At 37.8% G+C, this 18168-nt stretch overlaps 2 protein-coding genes across 4 annotated transcripts in view; both read right to left on the reverse strand.

Annotated features, from left to right (window-relative positions):
* The window catches only part of rsu1 (Ras suppressor protein 1), a 77067-nt gene extending 70356 nt beyond the window's left edge, over nucleotides 1-6711 (reverse strand). The window contains exons 1-3 of one of the 3 annotated variants that reach the window (XM_088918518.1): nucleotides 6330-6711; nucleotides 6062-6173; nucleotides 5295-5345 (exon numbers count right to left, since the gene is read on the reverse strand). In XM_088918518.1, coding sequence (XP_088774644.1) covers nucleotides 5295-5345; nucleotides 6062-6170 — 160 coding nt within the window. In that variant the 5' untranslated portion in view covers nucleotides 6171-6173; nucleotides 6330-6711. Of the gene's footprint in view, nucleotides 1-5294; nucleotides 5346-6061; nucleotides 6174-6329 lie in introns of those variants that run through there. The other 2 variants (XM_088918519.1, XM_088918517.1) reach the window with 2 other exon arrangements.
* A 4132-nt stretch (nucleotides 6712-10843) lies between these two features.
* The window catches only part of cubn (cubilin (intrinsic factor-cobalamin receptor)), a 133957-nt gene continuing 126632 nt past the window's right edge, over nucleotides 10844-18168 (reverse strand). The window contains exons 65-67 of the mRNA XM_088918786.1: nucleotides 17142-17307; nucleotides 15930-16165; nucleotides 10844-11203 (exon numbers count right to left, since the gene is read on the reverse strand). Coding sequence (XP_088774912.1) covers nucleotides 11096-11203; nucleotides 15930-16165; nucleotides 17142-17307 — 510 coding nt within the window. The 3' untranslated portion in view covers nucleotides 10844-11095. The remainder of the gene's footprint in view (nucleotides 11204-15929; nucleotides 16166-17141; nucleotides 17308-18168) is intronic.

Raw genomic sequence — 18168 nt, forward strand, 5'->3', positions numbered from 1 at the left:
TGGTCACACCCTCATAGCAAAAAAAAAGAAACATTTTAAGGTTAATTTGCTCTCAACCTAACAGATATTCTGGGCATTACGATTTAGCAAATTCACTTCCATGACAGATGGTGCTGCTGTCCAAGACCATAAAAAAGTTACAAACTAAAGAAGGCAATTTTGGTCCCTCTAGCCCATTTGGTATTGAGTAGTTAATTAATCCAAGTATGTCATCCAGTTGCTTCTTGAAAGAAACCAGGGAATTAACTTCAATAACACGAAATGGGTAACTTCTTTCATAGTCTCAAACTTCTTTGGGTAAAGATGTGCCTTTAGCTCTTGGTTTTAAATGCTCTTCCACACAGTTCTCACTTGTGTCTTCTGGTTCATGTTTCACTGATCATTCTGAAGAAATCTTCTGGGTCGACTTGCTCAATGCCTTTAAGAATTTTGAATACTTGTATAAGGTCTCCCTCTTACCACCTTGTTCGAGACCAATAACAAATTGTGTTGTATGAATATAAACTTTAAAGATACAGGTATATTGTACCATATGTTGATTATTTCACGAATGGCAATGAGACTGCGTACAGGGAGGAGATTGAAATCCTGGCAGAGTAGTGCCAGGACAACAGACTCTCTCTAAACACCAGCAACACTAGGGAGTTGATCGTGGACTACGGAAAATATGAAAGAGCAGACATCAGTGGGTCTGCAGTGGAGAGGGTCAGCAGTTTTAAGTTCTTAGGTGTTAACATTACAGAGGACTTAACCTGGTCTCACCACACCAACATCGTGTTCAAAACAGCACAGCAGCGCCTACTCTTTTTCCGCAGGCTAAAGAAATTTGGCATGCTGTTACACATCCAAGCCAACTTCTAAAGGTGCACTGTTGAGAGTATCCTGACCGGCTGAATCACTGCCTGGTATGGGAGCTGCTCCGCCCGGGATTGCGAAGTACTGCTGAGGGTGGTGAAGTCAGCACAGCTCATCACCAGCTGTGTGCTACCAGACATCGAGGATATCTACTCAGTTAGATGCCTCAAGAAAGCCAGGTCTATACTCAAGGACCCCAGTCACCCAAACCACAATCTGTTTTGCCTACTACCGTCTGGAAAACGATACCGAAACCTACAAAGACCAGCAGATTTTAAAACAGCTTTTTTCCCTAGGGCAATAAGACTGCTGAACAGCCAGCCACTGTAGGCACCAGCAATTACCCAAACAACCACTGATAAATAGTCAGTCCATTGCGTTCTGTTTCTTTCCCCCTGTGTTTTTTATTATTGTGTAATCTTGTAAATTGTTACTGTATAATTTATTGTATTCTTCTTGTAACCTTCTATCAAATTCTGTTCTAGCTCTCCTTGGTGAGCTCGCAGAAAATGCATTTCACTGCTGACAGCCACCACCGTATGCTATATTGTTGTGCATTGATAAATAAACCTTGACTGATTGATTGATTCTTTATTGTCTTAGTCACAAAAAAATAGCCTCTACATGTATACCAAGATTCAGTTTCATTGTCTGAGGCTTGCAAAGATGTTGCTCTGATCATCCAGTGATGAAGCAGTGTTTGGTGCAGACAAACTTTTAAAACAACTAAAAAATTGGGACGGGTTTTCATATTTTCTATTTTAATAAAATTAGTTTATGTGTCAAATACGCAGCCTACGTATTGTCTTAGTTACGACGATACAGTGCACGCTAATACTTCAGTGGACATAAGAGCGACTATGTAATTCTATAACATTGTATAGGAATGTGCGCTACGAAAGTGACCAATTGTATTTTAAAATGTTATCTTCAGCAAATAGGGATGTAGGAGAATGTGTGTTATTTTGGAGCAATGCCAATCTTGTAAGCACAGGAAAGCATAGGAATGTGTGCTACGAACGTGACCAATTGTATTTTAAAATGTTATCTTCAGCAAATAGGGAGGTAGGAGAATAGCAGTGTTCCAAAATCACGCACAATCTTGTAAACACAGGAAAGCGTGATAGATAACAGAAAAATATTTAAGGACTGTTTTAGGGTAATACACCGAGCCGAAAAAATTACACAGAACGTCTTTTCGCTCCCATGTGCATGAAATAAAAACTTCTTTTAACTTCCGAGACGGACTCCCAACTGTCTTTTAAGGGAAAACGGGGAAAAATGCAAGCTTGCGGATTGCTAAAGTATGTAAGCGCCACACTATTGGTGAAGAACTTTGTTTACCATTGGCAAAAGAGCTGACACGTATTATGTGTGGAGAAAAAGCTGCTAAACGGCTCGACCTGCTACCCCCTTAGAAAGACACAGTAACTTGTAGAATTATTAATATGGCAGATGATGTCAAAAGTACGCTGATAGAGTGTGTTAAGATGAGCAGATGCTTTTCACTGCAATTAGATGAGTCTGTAGATGTCATTGATTTGGTCAATTTGCTCGTTTACGTTAGATACGAGTTGAGGGCATGTCCCATGAGGACTTTCTGTTCTGTAAGCCGCTACCAACAGGAACGACAGGAGAACACATATTCCAGCTTCTGAATAAATGTATCGACAAGAATGGCATCGACTGGAAAAAATGCGTCAGAGTTTGTACAGACGGTGCGAGAGCGATGGATGACATGCCGACACAGTGGTGTAGTTGCACGAATTAGAGAGGTTGCTCCAGATATGAAGTGGACGCACGGCAGCATCCACTGTGAGGCCTTGGCAGTCAAGAAAATGCCTGAGGATTTAAAATCTGTGTTAGACTCTGCTGTTAAAGTTGTGAATCGTATCAAGGCTCGACCAATGAATTCACATCTGTTCAGAGTGCTTTGTAGTATGGCTAGCAAAATTAGCCTACCTGGCTGATATATTCTCACGTTTGAATGAGCCGAATATGGGACTGCAGGGACTCTCTTTAACAATTGTTGATGTGTCTGACAAGATTATGAAGAAAAAGCTGCAGCTTTTTATGAATAAAATCAACGCAAGTGATGTCCCTGCTTTCCCAACTTTGAAGAACTATCTGCACACATATGGTGTGGCACTTGATGCTGCTGTTTGTGATGTGATTGCAGTGCACCATTTGTCATTGGGAGAACAGTTCTCAGAGTACTTTCCAGTTGAGGCCACACCAGAGTGGATCAGGAACCCCTTTACTGTTGATGTTGTAGGTATACCCAAGGATCTGACTTGTGCTGAACTCGAGAAGTTGCTCGAGTTATTATCCAATGCGACTTTGATGTCAGAATTGAAACAACAGTCACTGTTGGATTTCTGGATCCAAAGAGAGTGAATACCCAGCCCTCTCATTAAAGGCTTTGCGGTTTTTGATGCCTTTTACTACTTCGTACCTTTTTGTAAGAAAAGCTTCTCTGCTCTCACTACAATCAAGACAAAGTAGTGTTTTTGTTCTATATACAGGTATACAATTATTGCTATTATCTATTCTGTGAACTTGCAACAGTATTTTTTATTGGTTTATTTCTTGATTCTTGGTTTACTTCATCAGGACCACTACACTTCTGCTGTCTAGTACTACTAGAAATCACTTTAATGCTAGTAGAACTACTGATTTGGCTCAAAGGTCTCTTTAGGATGAAGTATAAGTTGGTGAAAGGGTCAGTGATTACACCAATGCCTATCACATTGGTGCACCAGTGCACCAGACGCAGAGAAAATTATGAGACTGATATAATCAAGGTTTAAGAATCCTCTCCAATGAGTAAACAAAATGTTGCTCATACCACTCCTGAAACAGATCAGAACAGGTTCCGAGTATTAATCCTTAGTCAAAACACATCTTTTCAGACTAACTGTATTTGAATACCATATACTTACTTTTTAATGTTTTTGCTTTATTATCACAAATACATAGAAAGCCTTTCTACACATGTGTATGGGGTTTGTTCAAATATATTAGGTTTTACTTAAATGAAGAATTCACTTTCTGAACATTGATTACTAATAATTTATCCTCATATCACTACACCTCATGTGACAAGCTCCAGCTCCCCTATTGACCTATTGCTAACATAATACTGCCCCATCACAAAATCAGTTAATCTTTTAAGAGGAATTCTTAAAATGCTGATAGCATTCAAGTACAGTAAATGCAGGTTTTTGGATTAAGAAATGGTTTATAGAAAACAGTCTAGATGAGAGACAGATGCTCTATTTAGGATTAATCAGTAGAGCTCCACAGGCATTTGTATTAGAATCACTGGTCTTCCAGATTTATATTTTTATATAATTTATAGAATAACTTATATACAGTGCCTTGCAAAAGAATTCCGACCCTTTCCGACCAATTCTCTAATTTTACTGAATTACAAATCCTACATTTAAATTTAGTTCTCTGTGATATTTTTATTTCTAAGCACTGAAACTCAAAATTATTTTAATGTGATATTGTTTTATGTTAGAAAATATTCTTAAGAAAAATAAAAAAAAATGAAATATGCTGTTTGCATCAGTATTTAATCCCTCTGTTGTGGAAACTCTAAGTTTAGACAAATGAAAAACAACTGCCCTAACGAGGACAAAATTGCCTCGTACAAAAAGTACATTTCAAATTAGGATTTGTAATTCAGTAAAATGAGAGAATTGGTCAAGGGTCTGAATACTTCTGCAAGGTACTGGATATGCTGACTAATATAGTCAAATTAGCAGATGATACAAAATAAGGATGATTAGCAAACATTACAGAAGCTGAAAGAAAATTTATAAGAAAAGAGAATTCAAGATTAGGCAAACATATGACATTCGATATTTAATGCCCAAGTGCAGAGAGTTCATATTCAGACAGAAAAATTAAACTACAAATACAACACAGAAATGGCTGCGTTTGACAAAGCAAAAGATCTAGTTGTTTATGTTGACACATTTATGCCCTCTAGACAATGTGGGAAAGTAACAAAGACAAGGAATATTAAGATGTATGATGTATAGAAAAAACTGAAATCAAGGATGTTGTGTTAAAATGCTACATATGATAATTATAATTGCTCCATTGATAATCAATTTACCTAGTATATTAATGTCCACACTTACAAAAAAGCAATAGCATTGCTTATTATTCTTCACATATTCTGTACTCAGTTGTAACCAGAACAAATGCATTTTATTATAAACCTGCCTGCTTGTGAATGCCTGCAATGAGGCTTATTTTCAAATCATCTGATGAGACCTACATCTGAGTTGTGTCATTATGGGACATTTTGTCATCATTAAACCACACCTCTAAGAACCATGTCTGATATGTTCCAGAATAAAACAACCAATAATTAAATGGTACATAAAACAAAACATTTTTTAATTAAGAAATAAAAAACTTACTCGTAAGTTTATTGTGACTGAGGACCAGCTGAGTGATGTTAGATAAGGTGACTGCAACACAAAAAGGCAAAGATTCCATCATAATCTACTATATTTCAGGAAACATTACCATGTAGACAGTGATCAAACAGCCAACTAGAACATTGAAAATATTTTAAGTATCATATTCTGTAGCTACACCTCCTGTAGCTACAGAATAGCACCTTACAAAAAGAGAAAAACAGTGGCAGGTGGTATAAATACAGTATAATGTCATATTTGAACACTATTACACTGTTAGTAAAACAAGATGCAAAGGTTCATTTGCAGAGTAGTGTCATTAAATAAGAGTAATGAAGATCACTTTATTAGCAAAATACAATTTGTCTTTTCGCATACCCCAGCTTGCTCTCCATAAGACACACAGGCACACAAACAGGGAGAGAGAAGCTTGGGGTCAGAATGCAGGGTCAGCCATTTATACAGCGCCCCTGGAGCAGCTGGGGTTAAGGGTCTTGCTTAGGGGCCCAACGGAGTAGGATTCCTCTGGCGGCTGCAGGATTTGAACCTGCAACCTTCCAGCCACAGGCGCAGATCCTTAGCCACAGTGCCACCACTCCGCCCTATTATTATAGCACAATGGTACACTGCTGTGAACTTTTTAAAACTTATTTTGATTAAACTTAAATTAAATAAACTGAAATTGCTTGCAAATGGGTCAGTCACATAATTCTAAAACATACAAGAACATTGGAGAAAGATGTTATTCTTTGCTTTATGATACTTACAGAGACCAGGGATGTCCAGCATATTGGAGACTCCCCTATCACACATATCTACTTCGGGCAAATTCTTTTCCCGACTTTCTTCCACAATTTTCTTTAAAGACTTCGACATCTTCTGCACGTAAATTAAAGCAGTGTTAAACGAAAATACAGGTATATGAAGTGGGTGAACAACTCTTAATGCACTGCTTGCAGACCGGATGCATTGTAGTGCAGAGGTGCTGTGTTTAAACAATGTGAACACAAGTTAAATAAAAGTAATAACACTAACCTTGTTTCTCGGTTGTATCCAAATAAAAGAAGTCAATAAAATCGGAATTATATTACGTTCTCAAATATATGTCTGAGCTAAAATTGTACGTTTACCAAACACAGAACAGAACCCTAACAGACGCACACCCAACCCAAACGGAAGTCAGTCTATGCGTTGTGAAATTGTCCACATTCCCTAAAAGGACACTTCCTCAGCCGGCCAGAGAGTCTGGAATGCCAAGGGATATGAATATTTTCTCTCATATGATCCAATCAGATTCATTTTGTCTGTATCCCATAGTAAATACAGTCGAAATTAGGAACTGCACCCAATCAGAAAATTTGTTTTTTTTTCAGCGTCTTTATAGACTGCTTCCATAAGAGGAAGTTGTAACAGCAATAGGTTCCGCAGTGAAACTGCGTAACGTAGGCTTAAGTAGGATGTGCTTTAAAATTATTGCAGTAGTGTTTTTGCACTTTTATAGTATTGAGTGAAGTGCTTCATTAAAACAACTGTTTCTAGTAAACGTTTCAAACCATTTAAACATTCCTTAACCTAAGTGGAACCTACAGTTCATTTTTCTATTACGGACAGTTAAACTATGTATAGTAAAATCTTACTATTGAATATAGTAAAAGGGTATTTTCGTATTTTAATAATATTGCATAATAAACATGTTAATTTTCTCTATGTAGCTACACTTAATATAAACTTCTTAATTGTAATATTAAACATTATTCAATAAACGATTACATTCTAACATAAAACCAAGGAGGTATTATAAATTTATCATTTTTAAACATCGTTTTCATTTCCAGACCTCTGTAAAACGCACAGGTTTAGAAACCTCTTTTTTGCCTACCAAGTTATCACAGCCGCCCAGCGTATAATTCCATGAGAGATCAAAAGAAGCATTTACTTCCTTTCTTACAAATTAATTTCTTTAAAGGAGGTGTTTCTTTTCATTGGCGAAGTACATAGTGCTGCATGCCTTTATAGTACAGTGGGTTTAAGAAAATTATTACTATTGGCTGTTTCATATATATTTGTATGTTAAATGACAGTTAAGACTACTTTTAAAGCCGTCTACATCCGCCAGTCCATCACAGGGCACTCTGTCACGGGAGTTCACAATTCGAAATGTAACCAGACTTTTTACACCCTACTTAAATGTAGTCTTTTTTTTAATCCATATAGTTGTGCACACAACGTCAAGACAGAATATTTGAAAAATCTTAAAGCAAATATAAAGCACGTGTTTGCTAAAACTTCAATAAATGCCTTCACAGGTCGTTGAAAACAGAACTGCTGGAAAGGCAGCAGAACCCCAAAAGCATGAGGACGCTACCAGGTGTTTCTCTTTTTGTTTCTGGGGGCTTTCGTCACACTGTTGTTTTTCCAACAGTGCTGGTCTCTGTCAGCACAGCTCCCGACCTTACCTTCCATGGGAAGCACATTCTCCTCTTCTCTCACCTCGGTGCCCTGCTGTATAAGAGCACCCCGAAAGCCCTCCAGGAATAATTCGATACTTTTCTCGAGCAAACAGTATCTATGGATGCAGAGCTAGCCTGAACCTTTATATTTTTTTAAGGTTTTAGTTAACTAGAAGGGCCCGATAGTTTGTTCTATATTTAGACCGATTATATTTGGCAGGAACAAATTCCACACAGGGTACTGAACTTCAGTTTTTGAAAGACAACAACCAATAATAAGAAATCGTTCCTGATGTTAAACTGTAAACTTTTTTTTAATCAGATACATTAGTAGGTCGACACTATTTATATACTTGTACACTTTAATAATCAATTAAAAATAGAATTTTGGTACAAAGCCACTTTACTAGTACTGAAGCTACAGTATGGTGTATTGTTCATGAAAATAGTGCACTGCTGAATCTTTTTTTGTAAAGCACTCAGTTTGAAAAATGTACAAAAGAGCATATATAAACAGCAAAGTGCTTGTACTTTGTACTTTACATACAGATATATTCTTCAGTCATCTGAGAACATATTTCTATTACAAAAAAACATTGAATTTCCTCATGAACAATGTGATGTTTAAATTCAAATTCAACAGTGAATACAGAAGAAACAACAAGAATTGTTTCCCAGTGGATTATGTTTTCATGATAGAACACTCGTCACTGAGGACAATCCTCTTGTGATGACAGGATGATTTATGGCAGCTGGGAACTAAAGCTGTTAGTGGTTATTTAGTGATGTTGGTTCTAAAACAAAAATGTGTATACTTAATTTTTATAGTTAACTAAATGGTAAATTCATATATCACTTGTGAAAATGCAGTTCAGCTGTGATCCTGTTGTTCCACATTTCAGATGCAAAAGTTTAGAATACAAAACACAAGTAAAGAGAATTCCAGAGAGACATCAGATGCATAATGCAATATGATTCAATAATTCAAAATGAGTCATACTGAAGGTATCTATAAAAACATTTGATGTATAAACACTTTTCCAAAAGCTTTAAGGGAACATTGGTTTTGCAGCGATTTATAGTCGACACACAGAGCATACTGAAACAGCTGTTCTTAAATCTTGCTTAGCTGTTTTCTTTGTTTATACTCAGGCTTTTGTAAGGAAACTAGAATAGTTCCTGGAAAAAAATCCACATCGCAACTGTCCTGCTTTCAACAGAATATTGATGTGAGAACATTTTTTAAATGCTTTGTATTGCTTAAGGGTTCTTTAGTGTCAGACCTTTGACAACTTGACAACATGACAATTTATTTTTCTCCTAATATGTGGCATTTATCATAGTCTAACTGCAAAAGACAAAACATAAAAAATCTATCTATAATCCCATCATATGTAGTTCTAACTGTCACGCCCTCTACATCTAGAGGGCGCTGCTTCTCTGTCCTGTTTCTAGTTTCTCTGTGCTTGTTCATCGGGTGTGTCTTGTTGTCTGGGGCTATATATTTCCGGGTCTCCCTTTTCTCCTTGCTCGGCATTTGGATTGGTTGGCGAGAGGCTCGCCTCAACAGGTCGCCCCACGTCCACTACCTGACTCCGCGAGTGTTTTTTTTTTATTTTTGTTTCCTGGTTTTTGGGAAAAAAAATTCTTCTGGTTCCTGGCTTTCATGCCCCTTGCTCTTCCTATCTGTTGTGAGTCATTTTTTTATGTGTTTGTTCCCCTGTTCCATCAGGGTTTATTTTTGTTGTGCATGCTTTTTTACGTGTTTTGTCTGGTTTTTTGTCTCGCTCCTCCGGAGCCCCACCTGGCCCCCCCTTCCTCTACTCAATAAAGGTTTACCCCGGAGGAGGGGGTAGCTCTCAGCCGTGGACTCCTGGAGGTTTCCTTTCAGTTAAATGAGGTTTTTCCTCTCCCCAGTGCTGTGCAGCTCATTTATTTTTTGGATGTCAGGAGCTGCCCTATCACACCCTCTATATTTAGAGGGTGCTCCTGCTCTGTCCTGTTCCTAGTTTCCCTGTGCTTCACTTGTTCTTCTGGTGTGTCTTGTTGTCTAGGGCTATATATTTCCGGGTCACCTTTCCTCCTTGCTTGGCATTGGGATCGGTTGTCGAGCGGCTCGCCCCAACAGGTCGCCCCACTTCTGCTACCTGAGGGCTTATGTCACGATCCAACTCCGCCCGATACCTTGAGCCCGGAGCGAACCCCCGTGTTTGCTCCGTTCCTGCCGCTTCGCATAGGGTCTTCTCGTCTTGCTGGTCTCTCTCCATGGCTAGACTCCGGCTTCCGTGACACTAACAGCATAGTTCTTGGGAGATACCAATATTGCTGATTAGGATTTATATATATATAAAATTTTCAGACCACCCTCAGGCATTTATGACAAAGAATGTGTTTGAGGTATTTTGCAGCGAAATAAGACACATTTGCAATGTTGCAGTTCGTGAGCATCTTACTTCAGTCGCTTTCTGCTGTGCAGAAATCTTGTCAAGAGCTTGATAGATGCTGTCCAATTTCTTGTCAGGGAGCTATTAGAGGATGTCTGTTAAGTTTCTGGATTTGATAGCAATCTCACAGACAGGTTCTGACTGTGCTGCTGTCAGGAATTTAGCTGATGTGTGTGCAAGAAGAATACTAGTTTGTAAAATTAATATGCTGACCATGTTAGACTGCCCTGGTAACAAACAAAATTAGCCATTCTGATAGAGACTTTATATATTTAAAAGGAGGGATACCAACAGACAAAACCTGAATTACAGAGCTCAAAATCTTATTTTCTTTAAGTGCACTTAAATACTGTGGGCATGTTTTTTTTTCATGTTAAGTGGATATATTTTTTATGTTGAATGTTTGGATAAACAAAATAGATTTAGGAACAGAAATGAAATAAAATCCAAGAAATTGGTGCAATTGGTCTTTTCACCTTGATTTCTTTATTTGGAGACACTAAACATAATTTTCATAGTTCTCAGTGGGTTAAAATGTAATCTAGTTGATGCAATACCCCCCAGAATGTTATTATGAGTTTTAGTTAACTTAGTTAACTTAGTTTTAAAAATTTGCCATGGACAGTACCTGGAAAGTGTGCAATGTGCTCAGATATATTTGTCCAAACCCTTTATTTAAAGAATTCATTTTTACATTACATTAAAATCACATGAAAGGAAGCAGCCTTTATTTATAAACAGAACAGTCAATAAAATAATTTGAAATATTTAAAAAATGTTTTAGTACATTCACATATATTTAACAACTGATACATGGATTTCATTGAAAGACATTGAAGAATTCTTTTGGAATAAGCAATTTAAGATGGTTGGCATTAAAACTGACTTATATTTGTCACTTCTTTCTTCAGCTTCTCCAGGTCAGTCTGAACCCAGAGGGCTGTGTTACATATTGAGAGTGGAACTGGATGAATACTTGGTGAGAGGAAGATGTGAATGGAGCAATGCTTGTTTCCTGTGGGACAAAACACAAAAGCTGCATTAATTGTTTGCTCATATGTAATAATGTACTCATAGGCGTGACTCACGCTGCTGTTATTGCACCAATGTACTTCTTTTAGTATGTATGCAGCCCAGTCTGTCAGCAGTACATCTACTCCATTTTTGAAACTTGGGATAATTTGTGTGAAACTCCACTGTGATACAACATAATTAATATTCCTGCAGACAAATGTTTCTGCTTTTTTCCTTGAGTAGAATTGCACTGTTACCGTTAAGATAACGTCATTGAAGTAAACTAAGTATCAAAACAAATGTATCAGTCTATCCATGTACAATTATAGAAAAATAAGTTTACATGTTTTGGGAAATCATTCCAAAACAATTTACTACAGTAATTCAATTGCTTTTATGTTTCTGATATTTCCCATTGGCCTTTACCAATCATGGCCTCCTAATAATTCCCATCTTAGAATTGGCTTTATCACTCTGTTCTCCTTCCCACTGATAGCTGGTGTGTGGTGAGTGTACTGGCGCACTCTAGTTGCCATCGCATCATTAAGGTGGATGCTGCACACTGGTGGTGGTGGAGGGGAATCCCCATTATCTGCACTTTGAGTGGAGTGTCCAGAAAAGCAATAAGTGTAAGGAATAATTATTATTATTATTGTTGTTACAGATTTAGATGTATCACAGTATAATATCACATTAAAAGTATAGAGAGGGGAAAGTACAAAGAAGAAGAGGAGAGGGAAGAAAGAATAAGCTGTGAAGAAGGAGAGGAGAGACAAGAGTCCGAAGGAGTTGGGACTTGAAGCTTGCACCAGGCAAGAGCCCCCACTATATGATCATCCAAACCAAACCTGACTTGAGCTCAGTATTTGAACTTTACTAGAGAGAGCATGCTATTCTCTGTTTTTAAGAAACTTGGGTTTCCTGGGTGAAAGATACCTCGGTTGGAAACGTCTTTCCTGCTTAGGGTGCATTTTTATGCATAGGGATATAGGGTCCCATTTATATTCTGGCATCCAGGGTCCAGAGAGAGAGATTTAACTGCAGGTTGCATTTAGTTATGTATTTAGTTAGAAGGCTTATCTCTTTTGTGCCCTCTGTAAGCATAAATAGTTTAATGCTTAGCAGCAGTCTGGGGTTTTCTGGGTGACCAGAATGTTAGGCCTCTGAAATGCCTTGTTTCTGTACATAGTCTTACTTATGTGTTTTATGTTTTGTTGTGTGAAATGCAGTTTGTGTTGTCATTGTAAAAAAATATGTTTATCCAAGTGTCCCTGGATTGTTACTCCTCTCATCAAACCTGTGCCCGAGAACAAAGAATCCACATGCCTGTAATTATACCAAGTGCTCCAGTATATTCTAGAGCCGGTGTTCTTAACCTGGGGTTCGCAACCCACATAGTCCCAAGGGGGTCGCACAAAAGGCAACAGAAACAGAATCGACCAAAGGTTGACACACTAGGGCGGTAAACAGGACACATACGCTGTTTCAGGGTGGTTACCCATCAAAGGACAATAACAGAGGTAAACAATTAACTATTATATACACCTGCATGGTTAAGACTATTTAAATTAGCAGGGTGACTTAGTGGTCACTCTGCAAGCCCACAGACCATCTCCAGGCCACAACTCCCAGCCTGCTCTGCGGTGCGCCCGGTGAGGGCGCTACATTAATTTCTGTCGGGTGGGCCACGATTGCGTTTATATTTGTAGCACTTTTTTTTAGTGCAAGGTAGTCGTGATTAGCCTAGCAATGGAGGGTTTTTTAATATGTGGCAGAGCAGCTAGCATTGATACCAGTGTCAAATGGTACTGTGTCTAACCGCATTGGGTGTATGGCAAGAGATGTGGAAGAGCAGGTGATCACTAAGATAAAATCTAGTGTGTATTTTTCTTTACAACTTGATGAAACACTGATGTCTCCGGAGATGCACAAATGCTTGTTTACAACAGTGTTGTTGAAGAGGGAGAAATTAATGAGGATTTTTTGTTCTGTTGTCCTCTTCCAGAGTGCACCACTGGCGATCAACTTTTCGTTTTGTTGGACACATATGTACGTGACCATGAAATTGACTGGACAAGTGTGTGAGAATCTGCTCAAACTGTGCACGAGCTATGACTGGCAATCACAGTGGGCTAGTCACGAAAGTACAGGCCGTTGCTCCGTTCGCTTTGTGGACACATTGTATGATTCATAGACAAACACTTGCAGCTAAGAAAATGCCCCCCGAACTCAAACAAGTAATTGATGAAGCTGTTCGTACTGTAAATTCCATCAAGGCCAGTGCAACAAGTGCATGACCTTTAAAGGTCATTCCAAAAATTAAGCAAAGGAGGACTGGAGAGGCAGCCTTTTGCTACTATGCACCCAAACTGTGGAATAGTATCCCTAAAAGTATTAGGGAGGCTGGCTCTGTGGATATTTTTAAATGCCAGCTCACAACTTATTTTTTACTCTTGCTTTTACTTAATTTTTCAGTGCTATTTGTATTGTTTGTGCATGTTTTTTTAAAATTTGTTATTGTTGCTTATTTTAACTTGCTTAAAGTGTTAATTTAGTTTTTTGTAACAAGCTCTTTGAGGTGCTGTATAAATAAAATAATTATTAAGTGAGTAGGCTTACAATTTATGCAACGTGATGATTTTTAAATCTCTGTGTGTGTGGAGGGGTCACGAAATTTTTTTAATCCCAAAAAAGGATCACACTCTCAAAATGGTTAAGAACCCCTGTTCTAGAGAAATCACTTACAAGTTGGGGGTTATGAATAATTATTTCACTTATTGACTAAACCGCTTAGTCAAATCCTGATTTTCATCACTTTTGTAACCCCCATTTGTGACATTATAATAATAATAGTAATAATAATTATTATTATTATTATTATTATTATTATCCAAAGGTAGCCACACATTCTACTAGCATGTGCCATTCACGGTATACTACCAGTTCATCAACACTGTTGATGTCCAGTGTTACTCAGCACAATGAGTTTAATTGTTATATCTATTCAATAAAATGTCAGTGCACACTCTACCGCAGTTTGTGAATTTATTGCATTCCTAAGCTGTTGTTCTGTATGTTTCAATATTCCTGTCCTATGGCTTAACTCTCTCCTTGAAAGTAGTCAGGAATTACTACCACACTGCATGGTTACATTGTGGCATCTTGTGTGCTGAAAAGAGCATTGTGTCTGCTTCCAGGTGGAAGAGTAATTGTGGTAGAAAAAAAATGTACTCAATCTGTCTTCATCATAATGAACAGAAGAATATGATTTTAGATTTTACATATAAATTGTAGTTTTACAAATTAATAAATGCGACCTTAAATCAATATATAAATTGTGTTATTCATCACACAGCTAGATAATGTATTTTTGTGGACTAAGAATTATTTGATTTTGTGCAGCTGATGTTTTTTGTTACTCAATATCTTTTCACAGGTATATTTCTCAGTAGAAATGAATGAGAGAAATATCTATCAGAAAAATATTTGAAAAAATCCTGTTGGGATCCTGTTTGCTTTCTGTAAAAAGTTTTAAAATAATTTCAAAGGCGAGAAGCTTAATGTTCAAATACAGAAGTATAAACTCAACAACCTCAGCAGTCCTTTATACAATTCAATCACAAAAAAATAGTGTCTGAAATGTCATTTCATCAACAGATGGTGCATGTCACGATTGTCATTCCTCCTTAAGAGGGCACTCCAACCCTTTTGTATTTTAGTTTCATTATTACGTTCACCTGCCTCTTGTTCCCCATTTATTATTTAAACCTCGTGTCTCTGAAGCTCAGGGCTCTGCCTTGGAAGACAGACGCCCAGAGGTCCACCTAGCATCAAGTCGCCCCATGTCCGTGGCTTGAGGGCACAGGCTTTCGAACAGCGTTTTGACCAGCTGAGTCCGGGGCTCGGGCGCTTGGCCTAGTCACTCTATTTTTAACTTCTATGTTCTTTGTTCCATGTCCCCATTCCTTGTTTTTATTCTTGTCGTCATCTTGGATGGACCTCCCGGTTTTGGATTTTGAACTGCACTCTGGTTTTCCTATTTGGACTGTTTAGGATTTGTTTGCCTGCACCACGCCCACTGAACACCAGACCACAGCCTTCACACCCCCCTGTGTCATCCTGTCCTGATCCTGCCATCTTTCCCCTGGTGTCGTACTCCAGTCACTTCCAAATTATACAGTCTGCACAGGGTCCTAAACTACACACTTCACAGGAGTCAGGACTAGCTCCCGTTACAGTCCACAGCATGATTATTGTATTTAATAAACTATGTGACAGTAATATAATGGAATTAAAATATCATTTTTTTATTTATAACGTGTAATAGGTTGCATATTCACTGAATATGTTGTTTAGGTAAAAAGTTTCACCTGTATCTGTGCTCTGTTGTTCATAACAATGAAAGAAATGGCAAAGGTGATGAGGAGCTCATATTATTTGCAGAGGCAGTGCAATAGAATAGGCTTTCCAATAAAGGAAAGCTTAATAAGTAGATTACCAGCTGTGTTAAAAGGTATTAGCAATCATGATTTCATTAATTAAAATGTGACATTAATTGTGTCATTAAATGAAATTAATGTGTAATCATCGTAACTTAAATAAGATGTGATAAATATGGGCACCAATCTGAAAGTTTGACCTTCCCATAAACAAAATAGCAAATAATTCAAATAGAAAACATTATAATCATATGGTATTTTACATTTAAAATTTTAATTTTTTCTTACCACTCCACAATATGGTCCAATAGGTTGTGTATTTGAGTTTGGTCCATCATAAAGCTTCAAATAGTTGTTCTGACAGTCTCCTGGGTCATCAATATTGATGTAAAAGAAAGTCACAGTAACAACTCGTCCCACTGGTGCTGTGATGGTCCACTCGCAGTCTGTGCCATTACTGTAGGTCCCTGGATAGTTAGGACTAGCAAAGGAGCCATGATCCCCATATAGTACACCACCGCATCCTAAACAAAAAGAGCAAGTAAAACAAGTTAGCTGTGTTGATTAAGTAAATCTCCAAGCAGACCAAGCAAGAAATATAGTCACTCAGATGCAGCAATTTAGGCTCACAAAGTACAATGTCTTTCTGAGCTGTCCATAGTGGTTTGCAGGAAGGTGACTTAAGGGCAACAGAGAAAATTGCAGGCATTTGTAAATGGGTTAAGTGCAGGCATTCACATCTGGGAGCAACATTTGATATAATTAAATAGGTAGAGAACGCAGTAGAAGGGATCTCTTGACAAAGTTCTCTGGGTAATCCCAATTTTTAAGATAGACCAGTTGTGAATAAAAAGAATCGCAACTAAAGCGAACAATGAGGTTATGGTTCTTGCCTGTCAACTTAGAGTTTACTAAAAACTATAAGGTTATGTTGTGAAATCATTTCCTAGTGGTTAGGGAAAAGGTTATTTCGAGATATGTAAGGGAAGTTGCATTGTTAAATCGCCCAACAAATATGTTTTGCGACCAACAATTAACTCACTTTCCAAGAAGCCAGTTTGCTCCAGTGGGAAAATTGGTGGGCGCTCTCATTTGGATGAAGTAACTTTAGTTGACAAATTAGACTGAAGAAACTCTGTTAGGTTTTGACAGAAGGGGAAACTATTTACTGTAATTGAAGTGGATTATGGACTAGATTAGGCAGGGAAGGTGATTCTATAACACCAAAGTTGGTCTGGCCTCAGCCCACCCCTGAGATCCATAATGCAGTTATACTGTATTCTGCTTCAGATTATAAGTAGTCCAGAAAACTGACTATTGAATGGTTAATGTGTATAGGTCCTCCAACACCACACTACCAGTTAAGAAAGATCTGTCACAGGGGCTCTTTTCTTTACATAATATCTATGTTTCTCCCCCTTAGAAAAAATCAGTTTTAGCTACTCCATTTTTCTTAGGGTTTTGTAGATCTGTAATCAGTTGTTCAGTGTGCCATCTTACCAGTTGGTGTGGAAGTCCAGGTGATCTCAAAACCATTTCGAGCATTTGAGAAATCACTCTTAAAGTGGAGGTACAGCAGGTTGCTCATGGGGAAGACAGGGCTAGGAAGTGTCTGGCCACAGTATCTACCCAGCAATGGGGCATTGGAAGTGCTACCATTTTTGATCTGCAACAACAAGTGATATGATTGGGGGTTAAGTACTGTAAGTCATTTGTATATCCAATATTTAATTTTTTTGTCTCTATACTATGCATGTCCTACACTTTGTTACTTATGCTTCGAGAGGGATTTGTGTGGCGTATTAAACCCTTCAATTTTCTGAATTCTGATTTTGAGGAAAAATAAAGTTATGCAAGGTGTACACTGCTGAGAGTGGAGTTGACAGACAAGTACAGTAGGAGGTAGAACGTCTACTTCTAAATCAGAATTTGTAGAGAATCATGTGCTATACCAGGTACCATCCTTTGGATACAATGTTAAATCAATATATCACAAAATAAGCACTTGGATCAGTGATTGACTCCTTACTGATTCATGAAACAAGAAAAAGAGGAAGTAAAAACAACGCAGTAGGAAGTCACACAATATAAGATATAATTTGAAACCCATAATCAGTATGAGTCAGTGAATTACAGCTCCATTGTGTTACTGATGTCTAGGGTTATGCCACTTTAAGAAAAAAACGACATTTAAATTGTGACAAAAACAAAATAATTTTAACTGGCTTTGCTCATACATATTTGTGTATGTTTGCTCTTTAATATCCATATTGATATTCCGAACTCCATGGGGAAAGCACATAGACATCATTTGGGTCAGGGTTAGATGTGTTCAATATTACAACTCGATAAACTGAGATTAGTTTTTGACTATTTCCAAAAACAACCCCTTTGCAGGAGATTGTTTAACCACCCTTAAATCACAGTGTGAAAATAGTGTATATGTGTTAATACTGTAACCTATATTAAGTTGGAGAAGACTGGAGATCTGTGAGTGTCCTCAGTATTTAGAATTGTCTCTTTACCA

The sequence above is a fragment of the Atractosteus spatula genome, chromosome 6, assembly GCF_055471065.1.
Source record: "Atractosteus spatula isolate fAtrSpa1 chromosome 6, fAtrSpa1.hap1, whole genome shotgun sequence".
Classification (NCBI taxonomy): domain Eukaryota; kingdom Metazoa; phylum Chordata; class Actinopteri; order Semionotiformes; family Lepisosteidae; genus Atractosteus; species Atractosteus spatula.